The sequence below is a fragment of the Aythya fuligula genome, chromosome 3 (genome assembly GCF_009819795.1).
Source record: "Aythya fuligula isolate bAytFul2 chromosome 3, bAytFul2.pri, whole genome shotgun sequence".
NCBI lineage: Eukaryota > Metazoa > Chordata > Aves > Anseriformes > Anatidae > Aythya > Aythya fuligula.
Window position 1 is genome coordinate 10,417,223 of NC_045561.1, and position 17,963 is coordinate 10,435,185.

General features: G+C 50.6%; 1 protein-coding gene across 1 annotated transcript; it reads left to right on the forward strand.

Moving 5' to 3' along the window:
* The first annotated feature begins 4,286 nt into the window (after positions 1–4,286).
* RAB1A (RAB1A, member RAS oncogene family) lies at positions 4,287–17,111 on the forward strand. The gene is made up of 6 exons (XM_032184288.1): positions 4,287–4,488; positions 9,825–9,897; positions 12,006–12,101; positions 13,529–13,624; positions 14,657–14,788; positions 15,040–17,111. Exons 1-6 carry the CDS (start codon positions 4,466–4,468, stop codon positions 15,235–15,237), a joined length of 618 nt encoding a protein of 205 aa, XP_032040179.1. The 5' UTR covers positions 4,287–4,465; the 3' UTR covers positions 15,238–17,111.
* The last annotated feature ends 852 nt before the right edge of the window (positions 17,112–17,963 follow it).

The window sequence follows — 17,963 nt, forward strand, 5'->3', positions numbered from 1 at the left end:
TACCTGAGTGTTGGCTCATCGGTTCTGCCCCTCACAGCGGCACCCAAAGGTCCATCAGCAACTTACTTCTCCCTGGCCCTTTGCTTCTTAAATCAAGAATTAATAAAGAAGAGAAGAATGTGCCAACACCATTTTAGATGTGCTGCCAGCACGTCTGGAATGGGCTGCTTGTATTGTCAGAAAAAAAACCAACATCGATAGCTGAAAAGCACTGCAGAGGGATTAAATACATGGGAGGATTGTGAGCAATACAAGAGAGACACGCTGCTATTGATAAGTCAAAAACACTGTTTGTTTGTTCCCCAGCACTCTCGGTATTAAAGGAGTCATTTGCAACGTCTCAGCTTGCTGTTGTGTATTCCTGGTACCTGACCTTCTCAGTCTGGCTGTTGTGCATCTGTTAGCCTGTGACCTTCCCACAGCATGGATCAGATACTGAGAAGGCGGGGGAGAAGGAAGAGCAGAGGAAGGCAGGTAGGGAAATAAACAACTGAATCATTTGTTTTGTTGTTTGTTTGTTTGTTTTTTGGTTTTGCTTTGTTTCTTTTTTTTTTTTTTTTTTTCTTATTATTTTATGCATAGTCTAGGGAAAAGGACACTGCCAGAGGCCAAATGATATCTGGATGCCACTGTACTAACATGACAGCTTTATGGGGAGGCAATACCTGAGTCAGAGGCATGATTCCCCTTACCAGTGGTTCAAGAACTCTTACACAGGGCAGAGAAAAACATTTTCAGGGTAAAAACTGTTTAAGAACTGCTAGAGAGCAGACCTGAGAACATCCCTTGCCCTATGAGCATGTGGCATCATTATATAGCTTTAAAAAAAAAAAAAAAACAAAAAACACAACATTGACCATTTTGTATGAAATAAGGGCAGAAGAGGAAGGCAGAGTGACTCCTATGTAGGTCCCCACTTCCTGCAGGCCTGCAGTCTGTAGGGGCAATACCCTTACGGTCCCACCAACAGTACTGAAGCGGCGTGGTTATGTGGGTTCCATACTGCAGCAAAAAACATGTGCTCAGAAATGGGTTATGCAGCTGTAGCATTCTTTCTCCATCATTTGTGCTGTTTTTCCTCGTTCCTCTACCCCCTCAAACCTGCCTGTGGCCATCACCACTTGCTCTCTCCCTCCCTTCCACCCCCTGAGCCATGCCCTGTCCCTTTCTACCCCCATTTCCCTGAGCATCCTCTGGCAGTGGCTTCCTCAGGCATCTTTTGCGGCCTTGGGAGGAGAGAGATGGGAAATGGCAGGTCTCATCCTGCCACCTGAGCATGGACAACAGCAGGGATCAGCAGAGTTCAGCCTCAAAACCAGGAGTTAGTAGGTCAGGATAGTGCCCTGGGGTGCCCAGAACCAGGGAAGGCGATTACAGTTCAAGGTAATCTGCACTCACAGCTTTTCCTAGGCTGCTCCAGTAGAGCACTATAGCCAAAGCCAAAGGAAATTCTGCAGCTGATTTCCCTAACAGGATAAAATCAGCTGCTATTGGCACAGGCAGAATGCAGCCCTGGAGGTATATGAATAATGTTTCCCCAGCTGGCATCTGAAATCGCTGCTTGCATTATGCTCCTTTTAGTGAGAGACAAGCAAGGCATCTCGGGCCGTCCAGTGGTTCGTGGCGTTCAGGACAAACCATGAATACCCACTTCAGCAAGGAGGAGGAACAGGACACAACGTGATACACGGACAGTAAAATTATTGCTCTGATCCCAGCGAGAAACCAGGCAGGGGTCCTGAGCCTGTTCATCTGGTTAAACAGGTACAGTGCAGGAACTGTGACAGCAAGGGATGACCTCAGCCTACAACATGGGCAGTGGAAGGTCAGCCCTGCACCTCCCTGCAGAGCTGACGGAGACCCACCTTTCGTGCTGCCCCCCCGAGAGCTGACACCCAGCCTGCAAGTGGCAGGTTACCGGGCCTGCCATGTCGCTGCTTCAGTCGCACAGATAAAATATGCTCTCCTCAGACACGGAAGCTATTACTTCTCTGCGATGAAACAGCATCCCACACTCTTATTAACCTGTGCCCTACTTCAGAAGCAAATTTAATTTGCAGCTTTCATAGTTAGCTAGCGCTAGCATTGGTTTGTTCCTCTGCCTGCTCTGAGTTCGCTGGATCTGTACAGTGCCAAGTATGGCTGAGCCCTATTTACTGTGGACTATAAGCATTATTCCTCAGAAAAGAAAAAAAATTAAATAAAAGGAAAAAAAAATAAGGCATTGGGGTGGTTGGAGCTTTTTGTTTCACTGGAAAAAAGTCAAGGCACAAATGTTAAAAATGTCCCTGCAAAAATGCCTTTTGTATCAGCAGAGAGTGATGTTCTATCTGCTAAACGAAGTTTGTCATCTGGGATATTCCTACACATCGGGTCACCTTACACAGAGCATGTCAAGAGCCATGCTATATGGGAGAGAAAATCACACAGAATCACAGAATTTCTAGGTTGGAAGAGACCTCAAGATCATCGAGTCCAACCTCTAAGAGAGTTCAAAGAATTCACTGGATTTCTGATGGCAAGCATCACACAAAAAAGGGTATGGTTGCACAAATACACCAAGTAATAGGGAAAGGGAAGTAAGAGTCTTCAGTGGTGGCCACCACAAAAGCAGCACAAAAGCAGTAATTTATGTGATAGATTTACATGTAGATCATTACCTAACGAGCAACACGAAAAGCAAAGGACACCCATTTTTTTAACCAATGTTTGATATTTTCATTTATAGTTGGTATAGTTCGTTGACTTCTTTTAAGAAAATGAATGTAACCACTAAAAGCACAAAGATATGTGGAGCGCGAGTGGCTTTTCACTGTCTTACTGTGGTGGAAAAAAAAAAAAAAAAAGGATAAGTATGCAATTTCAGTTCCTCTGGGGATTCAGCTCTGTCGCTGCCCAATTGCAAGACTCCTGTTCACATCGGTTATTTTGGTAACCCCTCGTACTTGCATGGCTGGTGACTCGCAGCTTGTGGAAGTCAGTTTGCGACCAGATTAACATCTGGATTGCTGCAGTAAGGCTTCTCAGCTCGCCACGTGAAGATGACACAAGCACTACACACACTCCTTGGCCTGCCTCGGATGTGCCGGTGATGTGGGAGTCTTCTCGTGGACTGTTCCTCCCATCCTTTGAGCCGGCTGGGAGATAAACTTTGGTCAACATGTTACACTATGCCCTTTGTAATGAAACAACATCAGATGATATGCGTTTAGTGGGGATTTGAATTCCTGAGCTGATTAGGAGGAGCTGTTAAGACGTGCAAGGTTTAGCAGTCCCCTGTGTGCGATTCTGGAGCGATGACGTGCAGTGCTTCAGTGCCGCGCTCCTTCTGACGGCGATTGAAAGGGACTTGGTCAGGAATACACCTGAAAGCATCAGCAACCAAAAATACCAGTGACACGGCTTGACGATTAGCAGGAATTTAAGTGAAAACTAGACAAATAGGCTCCTAAATTCGGAGTTCTTCAAGGCTGAGCGAGTCTTTTGCACTGAGGTATCAGGTGTATGGCAGGGTCCCCATCCCTTTGCTTCCCAGCAGGAAAATGAGCAGTATTTAATGCACAAAAAGGACATTTTGTGCCTGAATAATGCTTGTGACCCGCTTCAGATAAACGACGCAGCGGCTGTTGTGTGGGGAGGGACCGGTTCTTATTACTTAAGGGGGGGCACAAAACCTGCTTTCATGGGGTGATTTCATGGGGTGACTTGATGAGGTGATTTCGTGAGGTGATTTCATGAGGTAATCTCGTGGTTTTTTATTTATTTTTCGTGTTTTATTTATTTTTTCGTGTTTTGTATTTATTTATTTCGCCGTGCAGGCAGCGGGCCCCCTTCGGGGTGGGGGGGGGGCTGGGGGGGCTCCGCTCCCCTCAGAGCCCGGGCCCCGGCCCCGCCCCCCGGCGCTTAAGCCCCGCCCCCTGCCCCCCGCCCGGCGACTCGCCCGGGCTGCCACGTCTGCCCGCTGACGTCACCCCCGCCCGGCCCCTCCCCGCCCAATCGCCTGCGCCCAGCGCCGCGCCGAGCCGACGGGGCCGAGGGAAGAAAGGCCGGCCGGCGCGCATGCGCCGCCGCCGCCGCGGGGGCCGCCGGGAAAGCGAGTCCCGGCGAGGGGGGCGCCGCGAGGCGGCGGGCGGGCGCGCGGACTCGCTTTCCCGGCATGCCCCGCCGCCCCCCCCCGGCCATGTCAGCGCAGCTGGGCGGGCGGCCGCCCCGTTTCCTGGTCGGGCGGCGGCGGCCATTTTGGGGCTGAGGAGCGAGCGCGGAGGCCGCGGGAGCGCAGCGGGGCCGGGCGGAGGGGGCAGGCCGGGGCCGAGCCGAGCCGAGCCGGGCGCAGGCGGCAGCCCTCGCACCCCCTGCATCCGCCCAGCGCCCTCCTGCCTGGCCGGCGGCAGCTGCCGGGCCGCCAGCAGCAGCACTCCCCTCACAGCGCCCTGACGCCGTCCCTCGGGCCGCGGGCCCCACGGACATGTCCAGCATGAACCCCGAGTAGTGAGTGCGGGGCTGGGGGGGGGGGAAAGGGGCCTTGAGGGGGTGGGGGCAGCCCTCGGAGCCCCCCCCCGGTGCCTTCGTGCTGTGGGGGGGGGGTGGGCTCCTCGCACTGCCCCCGTGGGCCCTGCTTTGGGGGTGGGCAGTGAGGGGCAGGGCCCCCGGGCTCGGCTGCTGGCCCTGGGGGCCGCCCTGCCCCGCTCCGGCCGCCAGTCATGTGTGTGTCACATGGCGCTTGCAAAACACCCGGGGCCTCGCTGCGTTTTGCAACGCCTCGGCCCGGGCGTGAAAAGGGCCTGAGCCCAAACGGGAGCTGCTCTGCCTGGGGAGGGAGGGCACGGCGATGGGGGGGTGTTGTCCTGGAGGAGGAACAAAAAAACCAGCTCGCCGCTGCGTGAGGGTGGCCTTGTCCTCGCAGCGGGGAGGGCTGAGGGCTCGGCTCAGCGCCTGGCTGGGGCCTGGCAGCGGGAGGAGCAGCAGATTCCCCGCCGGGGTGGTGGGGGCAGCAAACCTCGGTTCCCTCATCTTTTTTTTTTTTTTTTTTGAGGGATTTTTGACTCATTTAAAAATCCCTTTAAAGCCAGCCACTTCACCCTCACTCCTTCAGTGCCAAAGAGCAGCTTTAGGATCCCTTCACCCATGCTGACTCTGCTGGCGCTCCAGTTTGGGATGACAAAGCTCTTGTGCCCTCAAACGCAACCAGAGTGGTTTTGCTCTTAATCCCCGTGTGTGGTGTGACCCTGCTGCTCTAGGTCCCACCATCTCCCTGTGGGTGACACTCAGCCACCTTCTGTCCCAAGGCCTTGCCTCCCCACACAGCAGTGGCTGCTGGTGCACGGTCACAGCTTTTATGCTCCCCGCGTGTGGCAGTGTGACTGCGAGCACTCTGTGCCCATTAAAATCACCTGGAGAGCGAGCGGGAATCGAAGTGATCATCAGCTAGCTGCAGATAGTTGGTGAAAACCGAGAGGTTCAGCCAGGAACTCAGGTTACATCTTGGCAAGGTTACATAACAGGGCTGCTGGTATGGCTTCTGCAGGCACTAAAACAGCAGCTGGACGTAAACAACAACTTGTTGGTCGGTGCCTTCCTGGGTGTAAAGGCTCTCGGGGTTAAACTCGACTACATCTCACGGACAGAAGGGGTTTGGCACTGGAAGGCTGCCTGGGAAGGGTTAGGCCCTCCTGGGTGGAAGGGGCTCTTCCCCCACAGAGCATTTCTGGCCTGTCCTAAAGCCTCCCAGCTTTTTAGGAGGAGCTGACTGAGAGCACAGCTTCCTGCAATCAGGCAACAAATGCTGCTAGGGAGGTGAAGAAGCATTTTGTGGGAGCCTCGTTCTCAGTGGGGTGTGTTTGTTCCTGGTGGCAGGGACTGGACTCTATAAATGAAGAGGGAAGGCTAGTTTAAGATTAATTTGGAGTCATAAATTGCTACTTTTGGCAGGGTTGTGCCTGCTGGCTGAGGATAAGAGCTGGGAAGAGCACAGTGAGATTTAAGGATGTTTTTCTCTCCCTGTAATAAGTGTACTCGGATCAGTGCTAAGCCAGCAGTAAGATGTGTGGGGTTCTAGTGCTCTTCCTAGTCCATCTCCAACAGGTGCAGGTATCCATTTCTCCTTTCAGTGGTACCTTGCCTGCAGTGCTTGTTCTCAGCTCCTTGTCAGGGCTTCAGGAGGGGCTGTAGCCCACACCCTCAGCCCTGGGTGTGTCAGAGGTCAGGGGGTTAGCTACATTTTTTTTGTTAAACTTGCCTCCTTCGGTTTTCTTATTAAAAAAGTCACAGGATTAGAAGCTGCTGGTGTCAGGATTTGTAAAGGGAGTCTGCTTCCGAGCTTCCCCTGAAATGTCAGTGCTGCAGGACAGCTTGTTGGACCGATAGTGTGCTTCTGTGTGTGTGTGAGGGAGCTGGGGAGGGCTGGCTGAGCCCTTAGCGCTAGCATTTGCCAAGCTAAATTCTCAAAACATCTGCCCAGCCGGTGCCGGGCGGTGTTCCTCTTGTGTTCCTCCCCCGTCGTGGTGTTTAAATAGTCCAAATGTCAATATTGACTCTGTTGTGACTAGATCATGCTGAGGGCTTTCAGGCCTGCTGCTTCCTACCCCTTGTGCAACTGCAGGCAGCTCGCACAGACCCGCCGGGGGGTGAGCCCTCGCGCAGATAAGCAGGCCTGGGAGGTGATCTTGATGAGTGCTCTGTCCTGCCGGGGTCTCATTCCAGATGCCTTCCCTAAGGGAGCGAAGTGGTGTTGGAATAAAGCTGGGTTTGGTGGTCAGAGGTGTTAGCGAGCCCCTCTGTGGGCTTCCCAGGCTTGCGTGGTGGAGGTCAGTGGGTGACAGGTGAGTGACAGCTTCTGGAAGCATCCGAAATGGTTTGTTCCAGCCTTCCTAAGCCGTAATCTGCGATGCAGAGTGGCCTCTCGTCTTCTGGCTTCTGTTTACTTGCACGCACAGTGTGTAATCAGAGTGACAGTCATGCTCCTCTTCAGAATTTCTTGGGTGGTGGAACAAAGGCAGAGGATTTGAGGCTGCTGTGAGTCTCTGTTTACAATAAACCTGCAGCTGACATCAGTGATTAAAGCTGACTCCAACAGTTCCTTGTAGGAGCTGGATGACTCCCTCCTCGTGTCTGTTTGGGATGAAACCTTCCCGGTGCTAGGAGAGGAGCACTTCTGCCTGCAGAAACACCGTGCTGCGGGGGCACGTGTGCCCCTCATCCTGCACAGCTCTCCTGGAGATGCCTTTTTTGCAAGGATTGCAGCCAGCCTTAGTGTTTTTAGCAGTTCTCCTGCTGACGAGAAGTCAGGCCGAGCTCCCCCCACCTCCAGGTGCTGTGGGGAAGGTGCCCGGTCTGTGCTGCGGGGGCTCGCTGAGCTCGGGGAGCAAAGCTCACAGCTCCAGGAGCGAGCGAGGCCTCTCAGGAGCGAGCAGCACAATTAACCTGGGTGGCTGGGGTGCGTCACCGCAGCTCCAGCTGTTTACTCATGTATTCAGCAGGGTTCGGCCTGGGAATGCATTTCAGGAAAACTTTGTGACCGGTTTTCGTTTTCCTTGGATTTCGGCTGCGGTTCCGTGCTCTCAGCCATCACACCCCGTGTAGCAGGCAGATCTCGAGGCCCACGTGCAGGCCCCCGGTGTTTTAAAACCCCCTACAGCAGCCGTGTCTGGATGTGGGGTGAGTTTTGGGGTATTACGCCTGTGGTAACTTCAACTTTTGGAAACCTAAACAGCGAGGTTGCACTTTCATTATCTTGGAGTTGATGCAGGTCTAAGTTTCAGCCTCGCTTATCTGGCAGAGCGAGGTTTGTGCCACAGCAGCTCGTTCTGGGCTAAGAGGGACTCGATAAAGGCTGTGCTGGCCCTGCTCTGGGTGAGGTGGGTGGCTGGAGCTGCTGTGCCACCCGGGGACTGTTTGCTGTCTGGAACGACAGAGCCCAGAGTCGGGGCAGGATTTGAGAGTAGAGATGTCAAAAGCAGCATTTAGGGCTTTTGGGTTCCGCCGAGCTGCTCCTGTCCCCTTCTGGCCAGGGAGTGGCTGCGTGGGAAATGGAGGATTTCACAGCGGGGTGGGCCTGCCTGGGGGCAGTGAGAGGAGGACAAACCCTGAGGGGTTTGGGGGCTGAGGAGACCTGGGGCCTGCTTGGAAGCACGGGGGGCTTGTGGGTTTGTAGCTCAGGTCTTAGCTAGGAGGAGTTAAATGTCTTGCAGTGCCATGAGCGGTGAAATTCGGGTGAAAGCACTGCTAATATTCCCGCGTTACCATTCTTAGGGGGATTATGGCACGCTGCAGGCTCTGGTGCTTGGAAGTGCATTAATGCCTTCTGTAAGTAACAGCGTGGCACTGCGGGGAGCTGGCTGACCCAAACTGTGCGCCGAAAGCTGCGTGGCACTCTGTGCGATAACCTAACGGGGTCCCAGATGTGGGAGCTGTGCCAGCGCCCTGCTCTCCAGCCCGTCCTGCCTCGGGGAGCTGCGGTTGGCAGCTCGGGGCCGAGGGAAGGGTCAGGCAGCCCCGCTGCTGGGGCGGGCAGTTGGGCCTGGCGTGGTGTGCCCCCGATAAGCAGGCAGCAGCTCGGCCCTGGGGCTGGGGCAGCTGCAAGAGGAGCCCCAGGAAATGAAGCTGCTTCAGCTGGGAGAGGAAGTGTGCAGGGCACGGGGCTTGCCAGCACTGAGCTTGAGCACCAGAAACTAAGTATCTTCAGATGACTTTGATTTCTGAAGTACCTCGAGTGCCTTCACTTCATGCCGGGGAGGGGCGAGCCTGCGTGTTTAAGATTTAGTTTATTAGTTGTTACATTTACCACTCCGGCTGCTCTCTAGCCTTGAGAGAAGTGCTGTGGCGGTGGGTCCCAGCACAGCCTGTGCTCACAGCGAGCCGCCGGGGCTGGAGCTGAGGAGTGGATTCTGGGTGGTGTGGGGCTGAGGAGCTACAAGCCTGGGGCTGCCTTACCTAACACGAGGTGTTGCTGTGAGTAGTGCTTGGTTTTTCCTCTCCTGCCTGGTCTCTGGTATTAAAGTGCCCCATTTGGCTTGTGACTAACATGCAGCTTCATCTTTTGGTAGCAGTGAAGTCCTCTGACATGTAAGGTGGGTCAGCCATACGGTGCTTCTGCCCTCAGTACTGGGAGGGCTCAGCGTTAAACAAGAACTGTTACCCCAGCGATGTGCCCTGATCATTACACCACACCTGTCAGGAATGTGTGCTGACCCCACACCTGAGAGTGGATGTGTTCCCTGGCAGTGTGTGCTTCGTTCTTACGAGATGAGTGCACTACGTGGCCGCTAATAGGGCTGTTAATGGCCTAGCATGGAAGGCAAATGTTCCTTCTGCTTCAGCAGGTCGTTACACCTCATAGTGTGTTCTGTCGGATCCTGCTGCAAGCTCAGTTTGGGTAGCTTAAACTGAGAGAAGAGGTGGCTGCTTTTGGCCAGCTGCATGGGACTTGTGGGGACAGGCAGGGCAGTGAGGCCGTTGACTTACAGATGACACGGGCTGGCTTGCTGTCCACCAGAACTTACTGCTGCTGTGTTGCTCAACCAGCCAGCGAGGCTTGTGCTTCACTGGGAAGTGTGGTTTGAGCTGCAGCTAGACCACAGAGGGCTGCAGCAGGACTCTGCCTTGCTGATAGCTGCCAGTATCCCCGGTGCAACTTCCTGGAACAGCACGCTTCGACGCAAACGCTGTGCCCAGGGCCCCCACCTCACACCTCCCTCACACAGCGACCTGCTGAACTGGGAGCACCTCACCTGGCCACGGGGGTTCGGAGTTGGAGGGGCTGTTCCCTGACTGAATGGGCTGGCTGCCGGCAGCATTTGTCACTAAGTGCTGTTTTTTTCTCCCTGCAGTGACTATTTATTCAAGCTACTTCTGATTGGAGACTCCGGTGTTGGGAAATCTTGCCTTCTACTTAGGTTTGCAGTAAGTGATCATGCTTAAACTTTATATAAAAGCTGCCCCATGTACTTAGCAAGAATTTCTCTCCTAGAAGAACAGCTTGAAAGGACTGACGGCTGTCAGGCCTGGTGTACCAAGGAGTAATCAAAGTGCTTCAAAGCCCTCCTGCCTCCTGAATGTTTCAGCTAATGCATTCACGAGTCAAATCAGAGATGATACCAGGAATGCCCGGTTAAATTTGATTCTCATTTTCCTGGTACTTGAGAACAAAATATCCTAATTTAAGTTCCACCACTGTGCTGGTGGTAGAACACTGAAGATGGAAGAACATCTCTGAATCCTGGGGTCTCAGTCCTCATTCTCAAGGTTGCAATGTCTGCCAAAGACCTTAATCACTTCCTAATTGATCTGAATATTTTCAGCTGGGTGAAGTGTGACATCTGCATTGAAAGGGCCTACCAATTACTTAGCCTGGGGGGGAGGTAATTAAAATAATAGTGAAAGAATAATAAGGCCCTAATGCTTCCTTTAGTGAAGGAATGTGTACTAAATTTTAAAATTGCTGGTGGGCTGCTGTCTTGAACTTCATGCAAGAGGCTCCAGTGTTCTGTCAACAGGGAGAGTTTGAAATGGTTGACAGCTCCTGGTGGGAAGAGCTGGAGTCCAGAGAACTCTTCATCTACATCTAGCTTAAAACGTTGCTGTGGGAGGAGATTAGATCCTAAGTTTTGATACTACTGCAAGACAATGGCAGCAGTTTCAGACGAACCAGCTGCTCCAGGCACCTCTGGAAGCTCCCTGTTACTCCTGTGCAGTGGGTGTCTGCTGTGTGCAAGTAGCATCGCACCAGTGGGAGCCCCCACAGCTGCTGCAGCGCTGCTCTAGTAGGACAGGGCAATGCTAAAACCAGTGTGAGCACCAGGAAGGTGTCAGCTGCTCGGCTCAGGGCTCAGGCGGTGCATTGGAAGTGACACCAAGGCTGGAGCAGTACTCCCACATCAGCCCAGCCTGTTTTCTTGCAGATGTTTCACGTGAAGTCAAAATTGTTTCAAAAACATCCAACGATTCTTTTGGATAACCAGCTTATGTTTGTGCTCCGTTATCTGGTGTTTCTTCAGATAAGCAGCTTTTTGCTGTAGAAATTTGACTTCCTAACTGAGCTTTTTTACATCGAACACTGCAATAAGTCCTTGTCTTGTGTCACTTCGTATGTTCCTGCTGCAGGTTAAACAGCAGCAGGCTTTTCAAACAGACCTCTTTGAGTACTGGAACTTAAGGAAATGAATGTCATGTCGTTGTAAAAGGCTTAATGCTTCCCGTTACTTGCGTCTGTTCCTTCAGACAGCTGTATTATCTGAGGTGTCTTCCATTCACAGCACAAAGAAATCCCTTGCTTTTGTGGGAGCTGCTGGTTACATAAAGCCTTTTGTGGCACATTCAACCTGAAGTTCTGTCCTGCTGGTGCTTTGGAAATAACCTTCCTTCATGCCAGTAGGCTAATGAGGGCTCACATGTAGCAGAGGCTGACCCAGAGGTTCCTGTGTGCTGTAAGACCAGGTGGGGCCTCAGCAGCCAGGTCCGTGCTGCCTGTGCTCGCTCAGGGACTCCATCACGAGCACCCAGGCTGTAACTCTAACCTGCTGTAGCAACCAGCTGTGGTGGCAGGGGATCTGAAATTCAGATGCGGAGAGCAACTGAGGCAAAGCCTCTCGCTTGTTACAGGTAGCTGCCACATAACGTGAAAAAACATCAAAGGCAAATAAAAATCTGAGGCACTTTAATGACCTTAATGGTTATTCCAAGCAGCTCTTCAGTCTGCCAGCTTGAACAAAGGCTGTCTTCGGAACTACAATTCAGAGGGACTTAATGCTATTGCATTTTTGGAATGAGTTGTATTGACTAGCTGGGGAACACAAACCTTGCTGCATGAGGTGCTTAAAAGTTCTGAAGAATTTCTAAAGAGTAAGCGTTCAGTGAAAAGATCTCGATTGCTGCTGGACTTTGCAATGGATGATCAGACCATTTTTTCCTAGGAAATGAAGTACCTGTGTCTGCTTGGTGTTTGCCTATTGCATAATATGTAGGTGACGGGAAGTGCAGCAGGTTTGACTTATGTTCACTCTTCTTCCTAGGATGACACGTACACAGAAAGTTACATCAGCACAATTGGTGTGGACTTCAAAATCAGAACTATAGAACTAGATGGGAAAACAATCAAACTTCAGATAGTAAGTAGTATTTCTCAACCCCTGGGCACCTTGATCTGTTCAAGCACATTTGCATTCATGATTACTGGTACTTATCTTTGTTTCTATTTTAATGGTTAAAGTACAGTGTATTCCCTGTTCCAAGAGGCTAGGCAGCCTTCACAGGACTTCCCATGACGTGTCCCTGAAGAAGGATGTGATCAGTGCTGCCTGCCTGAGAGGGGAAGTGAGATGTTAATCTCTTTTCCTCTGGGAAGAAAAAGCTTGAGTTGTAACAGGCACCGTGGGCAGTGAGCTGAGGGGTAGGATCGTGTGCTGGCTTGCTCTCATCAAACCCAGTACAGTTTTGCAGTAATTATTAAGGATCCATGTATAACTACAAGAACGTCAGTTGTCCAAGATGCCCGAGTTCTCCAGCAGCTGTTAGCAGCTGTGTGCACTGCCTGGTGCTGGGAGTGTGCTTTCGTGGATCTGAAAGGAAAACCTGACAGGCGTGCTTGCAACTGGCTTGTCTGCCGTAGTGCTGAGTAGTGTCTTCTGGCAGTGTTTGGCCTTCCCCCTGCAATGGGCAGGGGCAGAGACTTGGCAGTTTTCTCCTCTAATCTTGAAGTGCTCTAAAACGGTGACTTGTGTACTGAAATCTAATATCTATGCAAGGTCACACAATCCTTGTCAGCCACTGCTTCCAGCTCCAGCAGAGGCTCTCAGGACTGGAAGGCAATGACTCAGGGATTCCAGGCTGCGCTGTGGAGCAGCCTCTAGTTCCCAGCCAGAAGCCTGGGCATGGCTGTGAGCCTGCAGACCCCCAGAGCAGCCCACCAGGAACCAGTCTGCGAGTCTGACTGTTTTTAATGTGCTGGCCCTGCTCCTGACATGGCTTTGGGAACAGTGGTGTTTGGGCAAGTGCTGTTCCTGCCCTGCTGGGGGAGGTGAAGCACCAAATGCCCTTCCTCCCCTCTGCCAGCAGGAGGAAGGAACCAGGTTTGAGTTGTTGCACTTCATCTTCTGTAAATGCCTCTGCAGCTCTTGTAGCAGGGCTGCTGAAGGGAGAGGTGATGTTAGATACCCCCCATCTCTCAGAGCTTAGTCTGAACAGGTTTTCAAGCCCTGCCTTGCATTTGTTTTGACTGCTGAACCATGGCTTCTGTTTATATATGCAGAAAGGGCTTCTGTTTGGGTCAAAATGACTTGAAATGTTTTCTGTGAGATCTCTTTAGTGCACTTGTCCAAAACCAAACAAATGAGCAGTTCTAGGAAAGCACCTGCTGCAGTGAACTTCCCAGTTAAAGTATGTTGATTATCTTGAACCCTTTTGACCATCTGGGGGCAGTTCCTGCAGTTGGGACTTGGAGATGCTTGCAGTGGTGTCGGGTCAGCTGAGCTGTGTTCTGCGAGCTCCTGTGGCCCGGCAGCCTGCCCTGCAGTAACTGACGCTGTTTGCCTTGCAGTGGGACACGGCGGGACAGGAGAGGTTTCGAACTATCACTTCCAGTTACTATAGAGGTGCTCATGGCATCATAGTCGTGTATGATGTTACGGATCAGGTAAGTGGTGACCTTGCCCCAGGAGGGGTTCTCCAGGTGGAATGCACGAGGCTGACGTGTAAATAAGATGCAATTTGATGCCCTGCGTAGGATTTAACAACTCAGCATTTCCGAAGCATACAGTGACTGGGCTCCAGCTGTGTTAAAGTTTATCGAGCTGAACGAACAGTCTCTGGTTTGGGGCTAAACAGAAGCACAGGGAGCTGTGAGAGGTGGGATACTATTGTAAAGTAACAGGGTCTTAGGCTTAACCTAGAAGTTGCTGGGTACATAAGGGATTGTGTGAATACTTCTCAACCTGCCTTCAGTGGTGGGAAGTCTGAATTACTGATACTGCTCAGGGATTTCTGAATGTGCTTGAACTTTGGTCTACAATAAACAAATTGAAACAGAAAAATGTCAGCAAGCGTGCAGCGTACAACTGAGGCAGTGTTTCCTGTGAAAGAATCTCTGGAGATCAGTGGTGCTGTTGTCCTGTTTGAAGGGCTCTTCGGAAGTGTAGAGTTTCCTGAGCTAATAGGAAGGGAACAGTCGGCTTCTGTCGCTAACTGGAACGTCAGCTCAGTGCCAAAGTTCTGTATTTCTGGAGTCAAAGGTTGCTCCAGCATCTCTCCACAGCAATGCGGCTTGCACCTAATAAAGCACCTAATAGCTGGTGCTCTGTAAATGCCTGGGTTTCCCCTGCTTTCAGCTGTGTACCCTATCTTCTGCCTGCTCCAGGAAGAGGAGGAGGAGTCCCTGATGGTATTTGTTGGCTATTCAGTATGGAGCAGGGAAAAATAAGGGGGGGAGCCCAGCCAGGGAGGAAGGAGCGGTGGCCTGAAGAATTGCCTAGGCCTTGCGGCGACTCCCTTATCCTGAGGGAATTGGGAGTGGTGCTGTGGGTGAATACAGTAGCATTGGTGTTCTGTCCCTTGTGGTTGTGGAGCACACTGATACCTATGTTGCTTTGCATTGTTTCCAGTTACTGCTGAATAGTGCCCAGATTCCCTGGTGGTGAGGGGCCTTGCTCACAGCTCTCTTGTCTCCTAGGAGTCTTTCAATAATGTAAAACAGTGGCTGCAGGAGATAGACCGCTATGCCAGTGAAAACGTCAACAAGTTGTTGGTGGGGAACAAATGTGATCTGACCACAAAGAAAGTAGTAGACTATACAACAGCAAAGGTATGTGGGCACTGACACGGGGGGCTTGGCTCGGTGCTAGGCTGGGCCATAAATGCAGTGGAGTTCAGTGCAGGGAAGCAGCTCGGCACGCAGACATTGGTGTGCCACAAATGCAGGCAGCTCAGTGACCTGCTAAATGCTTTGGTACAAGTCAAACTGGGTGTGGGTGGGGGTCTGGGAATGTGGGGAGGAAAGCAGGTGAGCTGTGAGTTGGTGTGTGAGCTCACTGTTTGCTGTTTCTCGCTTCGCAGGAATTTGCAGATTCTCTTGGAATTCCGTTTTTGGAAACCAGTGCAAAGAACGCCACAAATGTAGAACAGTCTTTCATGACCATGGCTGCTGAGATTAAAAAACGAATGGGTCCTGGAGCAACAGCTGGTGGTGCGGAGAAGTCCAATGTTAAAATTCAGAGCACTCCAGTCAAGCAGTCTAGTGGAGGTTGCTGCTAAAACTTGCCTCCCCCCTTTTGTCTCACAACAATGAATTTGCAATCTGAACCCAAGTGAAAAAAAAATTGCCTGAATTGTACTGTATGTAGCTGCACTACAACAGATTCTTACCGTCTCCACAAAGGTCAGAGATTGTAAATGGTCAATACTGACTTTTTTTATTCCCTTGACTCAAGACAGCTAACTTCATTTTCAGAACTGTTTTAAACCTTTGTGTGCTGGTTTATAAACGTGTAATCCTTGTTGCTTTTCCTGATACCAGACTGTTTCCTGTGGTTGGTTAGGATGTATTTTTGTTTTGATGTTTCTATTGGCATGTTTAGATGTCAGGTTTAGTCTTCTGAAGATGAAGTTTAGCCATTTTGTATCAAACAGCACAACAGTGTCTGTCAGTTTCCATGCATAAAATTTAGTAAGATATATGTAAGATCTGATTTGCTAGTTCCTTCTTGTAGAATTATAAATGGAAAGATCACACTATCTCTGATTAATAGTTTCTTCATACTCTGCATATAATTTGTGGCTGCAGAATATTGTAATTTGTTGCACAATATGTAACAAAACTGAAGAAATGTTTAATAAATATTGTACTTATTGGAAGTAATATCAAACTGTATGGTGATAAATATTGTCTTAATTTGTATTGGCTAAGGGGGAAATCAGGCTTGCATTGTGCACAAAACATATCTTTGTGCAGCCATGGCTCTCAGACCTGGTAGTAGACCAGAGACCTTCCCTGCGACAAAACTAGTGACTATGGCCCAAAAGACTGAGGTGCTGTGGTGCTTAAGGCACGTGCGCTGTACCAGGAGCACCTAGCCAGTGTCCATGGAGGCATAATGCACTCTGAATGTACTCTACAGTTCCCTAACTTAGTCTTGGAACTTAATTTATTTCTCAAGGACTTGACGTAGGGAATGCCTGTCTGCTTTGTGTAGCAGGGGAGAGAAGGGTGTTTCCCTGACGTGCATACTTCAGCATAACCTTGAGGTGGTAAAACCTTTGTACCAGTATATTATGTCTTTTCTATATACTGTTAATTCCATCCTCTTTTAATTAGTACTCTTCTTAATGCAACAGCTTAGTTTCTATTTGGTTATGCATAGTGGCATCAGAAGGATGAAATGGGGACAGTGAGATCCCCCACCAGACTGTTGCTCACGTAGGCGCTCTTTCAAACAATTTGGACCTAACCAGCAGCCAAGAGGTTTTGGGCAGTGTGTGATTCTTTGTACAGAGCTAATCAAATCATTAGTGCCTGATGTCTAGCTAAAAGCCACAGGAAAGCTAGCCTATAACACTTCCTATACATGTAAAATTGTTCAGCTTTATCTAAACTCAACTGTTCAGCCTATTCTGTAAATAGTCTCATGTTTGAAAGACCATGTAACATTCCCCTAGTAGTAAATACACCCTGTGATAGTAAGAAATATAGCCTAGGTATGTTGTGAGGTATAAACTAAAACTGGTGCAAATATCCTCTGATTTTTTTTTTTTGGGGGGGGAACTTTGGCTAACAGCTTTCTTCAACATAGTTGCATCAATCAACAGGCAATTGTAATACATAAAGTATTGTCATGGTTAAGTTGAACTCTTCCACGTGAGACCTTCACAAAATAAAGTGATGTGCTTTCTATTAGAGATGTGCTTGTTGGTATAATTCATTACAATGTGACTCGCTCCTCCTGGAGAGCAGGAGCGCTAGGAGTAGTGAGTGCTGCTGAGATCAGGAAGCGAACCAGAAGGAGGTGTACCGAGGGTAAAACATCTTCCCTCCAGAGAACTGCACAAATGAACTTAAATGTCAAGATGCCTGCTACATGCTATCCAAAACAATGTTAATATATACAGTAATAAAAGCATTGCAAAACCAACTTGGGCTACACCAGTTGTTTGGTGCTTATTTTTTTTCCCCTAAGTTATGACCTGACAGGGCAGCACTGTTAAATGCTCCAGCTGGGTGCCAGGCTGGAGCACAGCGCAGGTTTAGAAGATCCTTGCTGAGGGGTTCTCTCACCTGTGAGCTGGCTCACTCAAGGGCTTCAGCAGCGTGGGCCAGGCCTGCAACTGGCCCATGGAGACAAACAGGCAGCAGCAGCGTTTCCTTTCAGCAAAGCCGGGGTGATGCTGGCTGGGCAATTCCTGGCTGGTCCTGCTGCGGTAAGGCTCCCGCAGTGCCCTCAGGCAGGGAGCCTGTGGTGGTGAGGCCAGAGCGAGAGCAGCCTTGTTGAAGCGCTGTCCTGGTGCACGCCGAGCTGGGATTGTCACCTGCTACCTTGCGATTTAAAAACCTGCCCTTGAAGCTTGGGGGAGGGGGGTGGACAGCATGGGAAGGTATCAAAAACCAAAGCAACAACCCCAAGCCCCTAAACTAAAACAGTGAAGAGCTCTGAGTAATTTCACTGTGCTTTTCACCATCTACTTGCGTGATACCCAAACATCATCGGCTGTGTTCATAAGAATGGGAGGAAATGATGCATTCAGGAGACCACACTGATAACCATTTAGTTTAAAGGTTAATTAAAACCACGTGCCAACCATCTGTAATTGGCTGTAACCTTTTTCTCTTTGGCCACTTACCTTGTTAGTGCAGGCGTGCCCTTTTCTCTTGCAGAAAGGGTTCGGGAGCCCTTTCCCATGGCTTCGTTAGCACCTATTGGCAACAGGAGCTGTGAGGAATGGCTCCATCCTCTCCACCCAGGGAAACCAGCAGTGTGCCCGCAGAA

What these genes read in the sequence shown, in the direction of transcription:
- RAB1A (XM_032184288.1), top strand. Translation starts at nt 4,466, where the DNA reads ATGTCCAGCATGAACCCCGAGTA. An exon ending in GCCTTCTACTTAGGTTTGCA is followed by an intron (nt 9,898 to 12,005) that starts GTAAGTGATCAT and finishes TCTTCTTCCTAG; the next exon opens with GATGACACGTACACAGAAAG. An exon ending in TAGACTATACAACAGCAAAG is followed by an intron (nt 14,789 to 15,039) that starts GTATGTGGGCAC and finishes CTCGCTTCGCAG; the next exon opens with GAATTTGCAGATTCTCTTGG.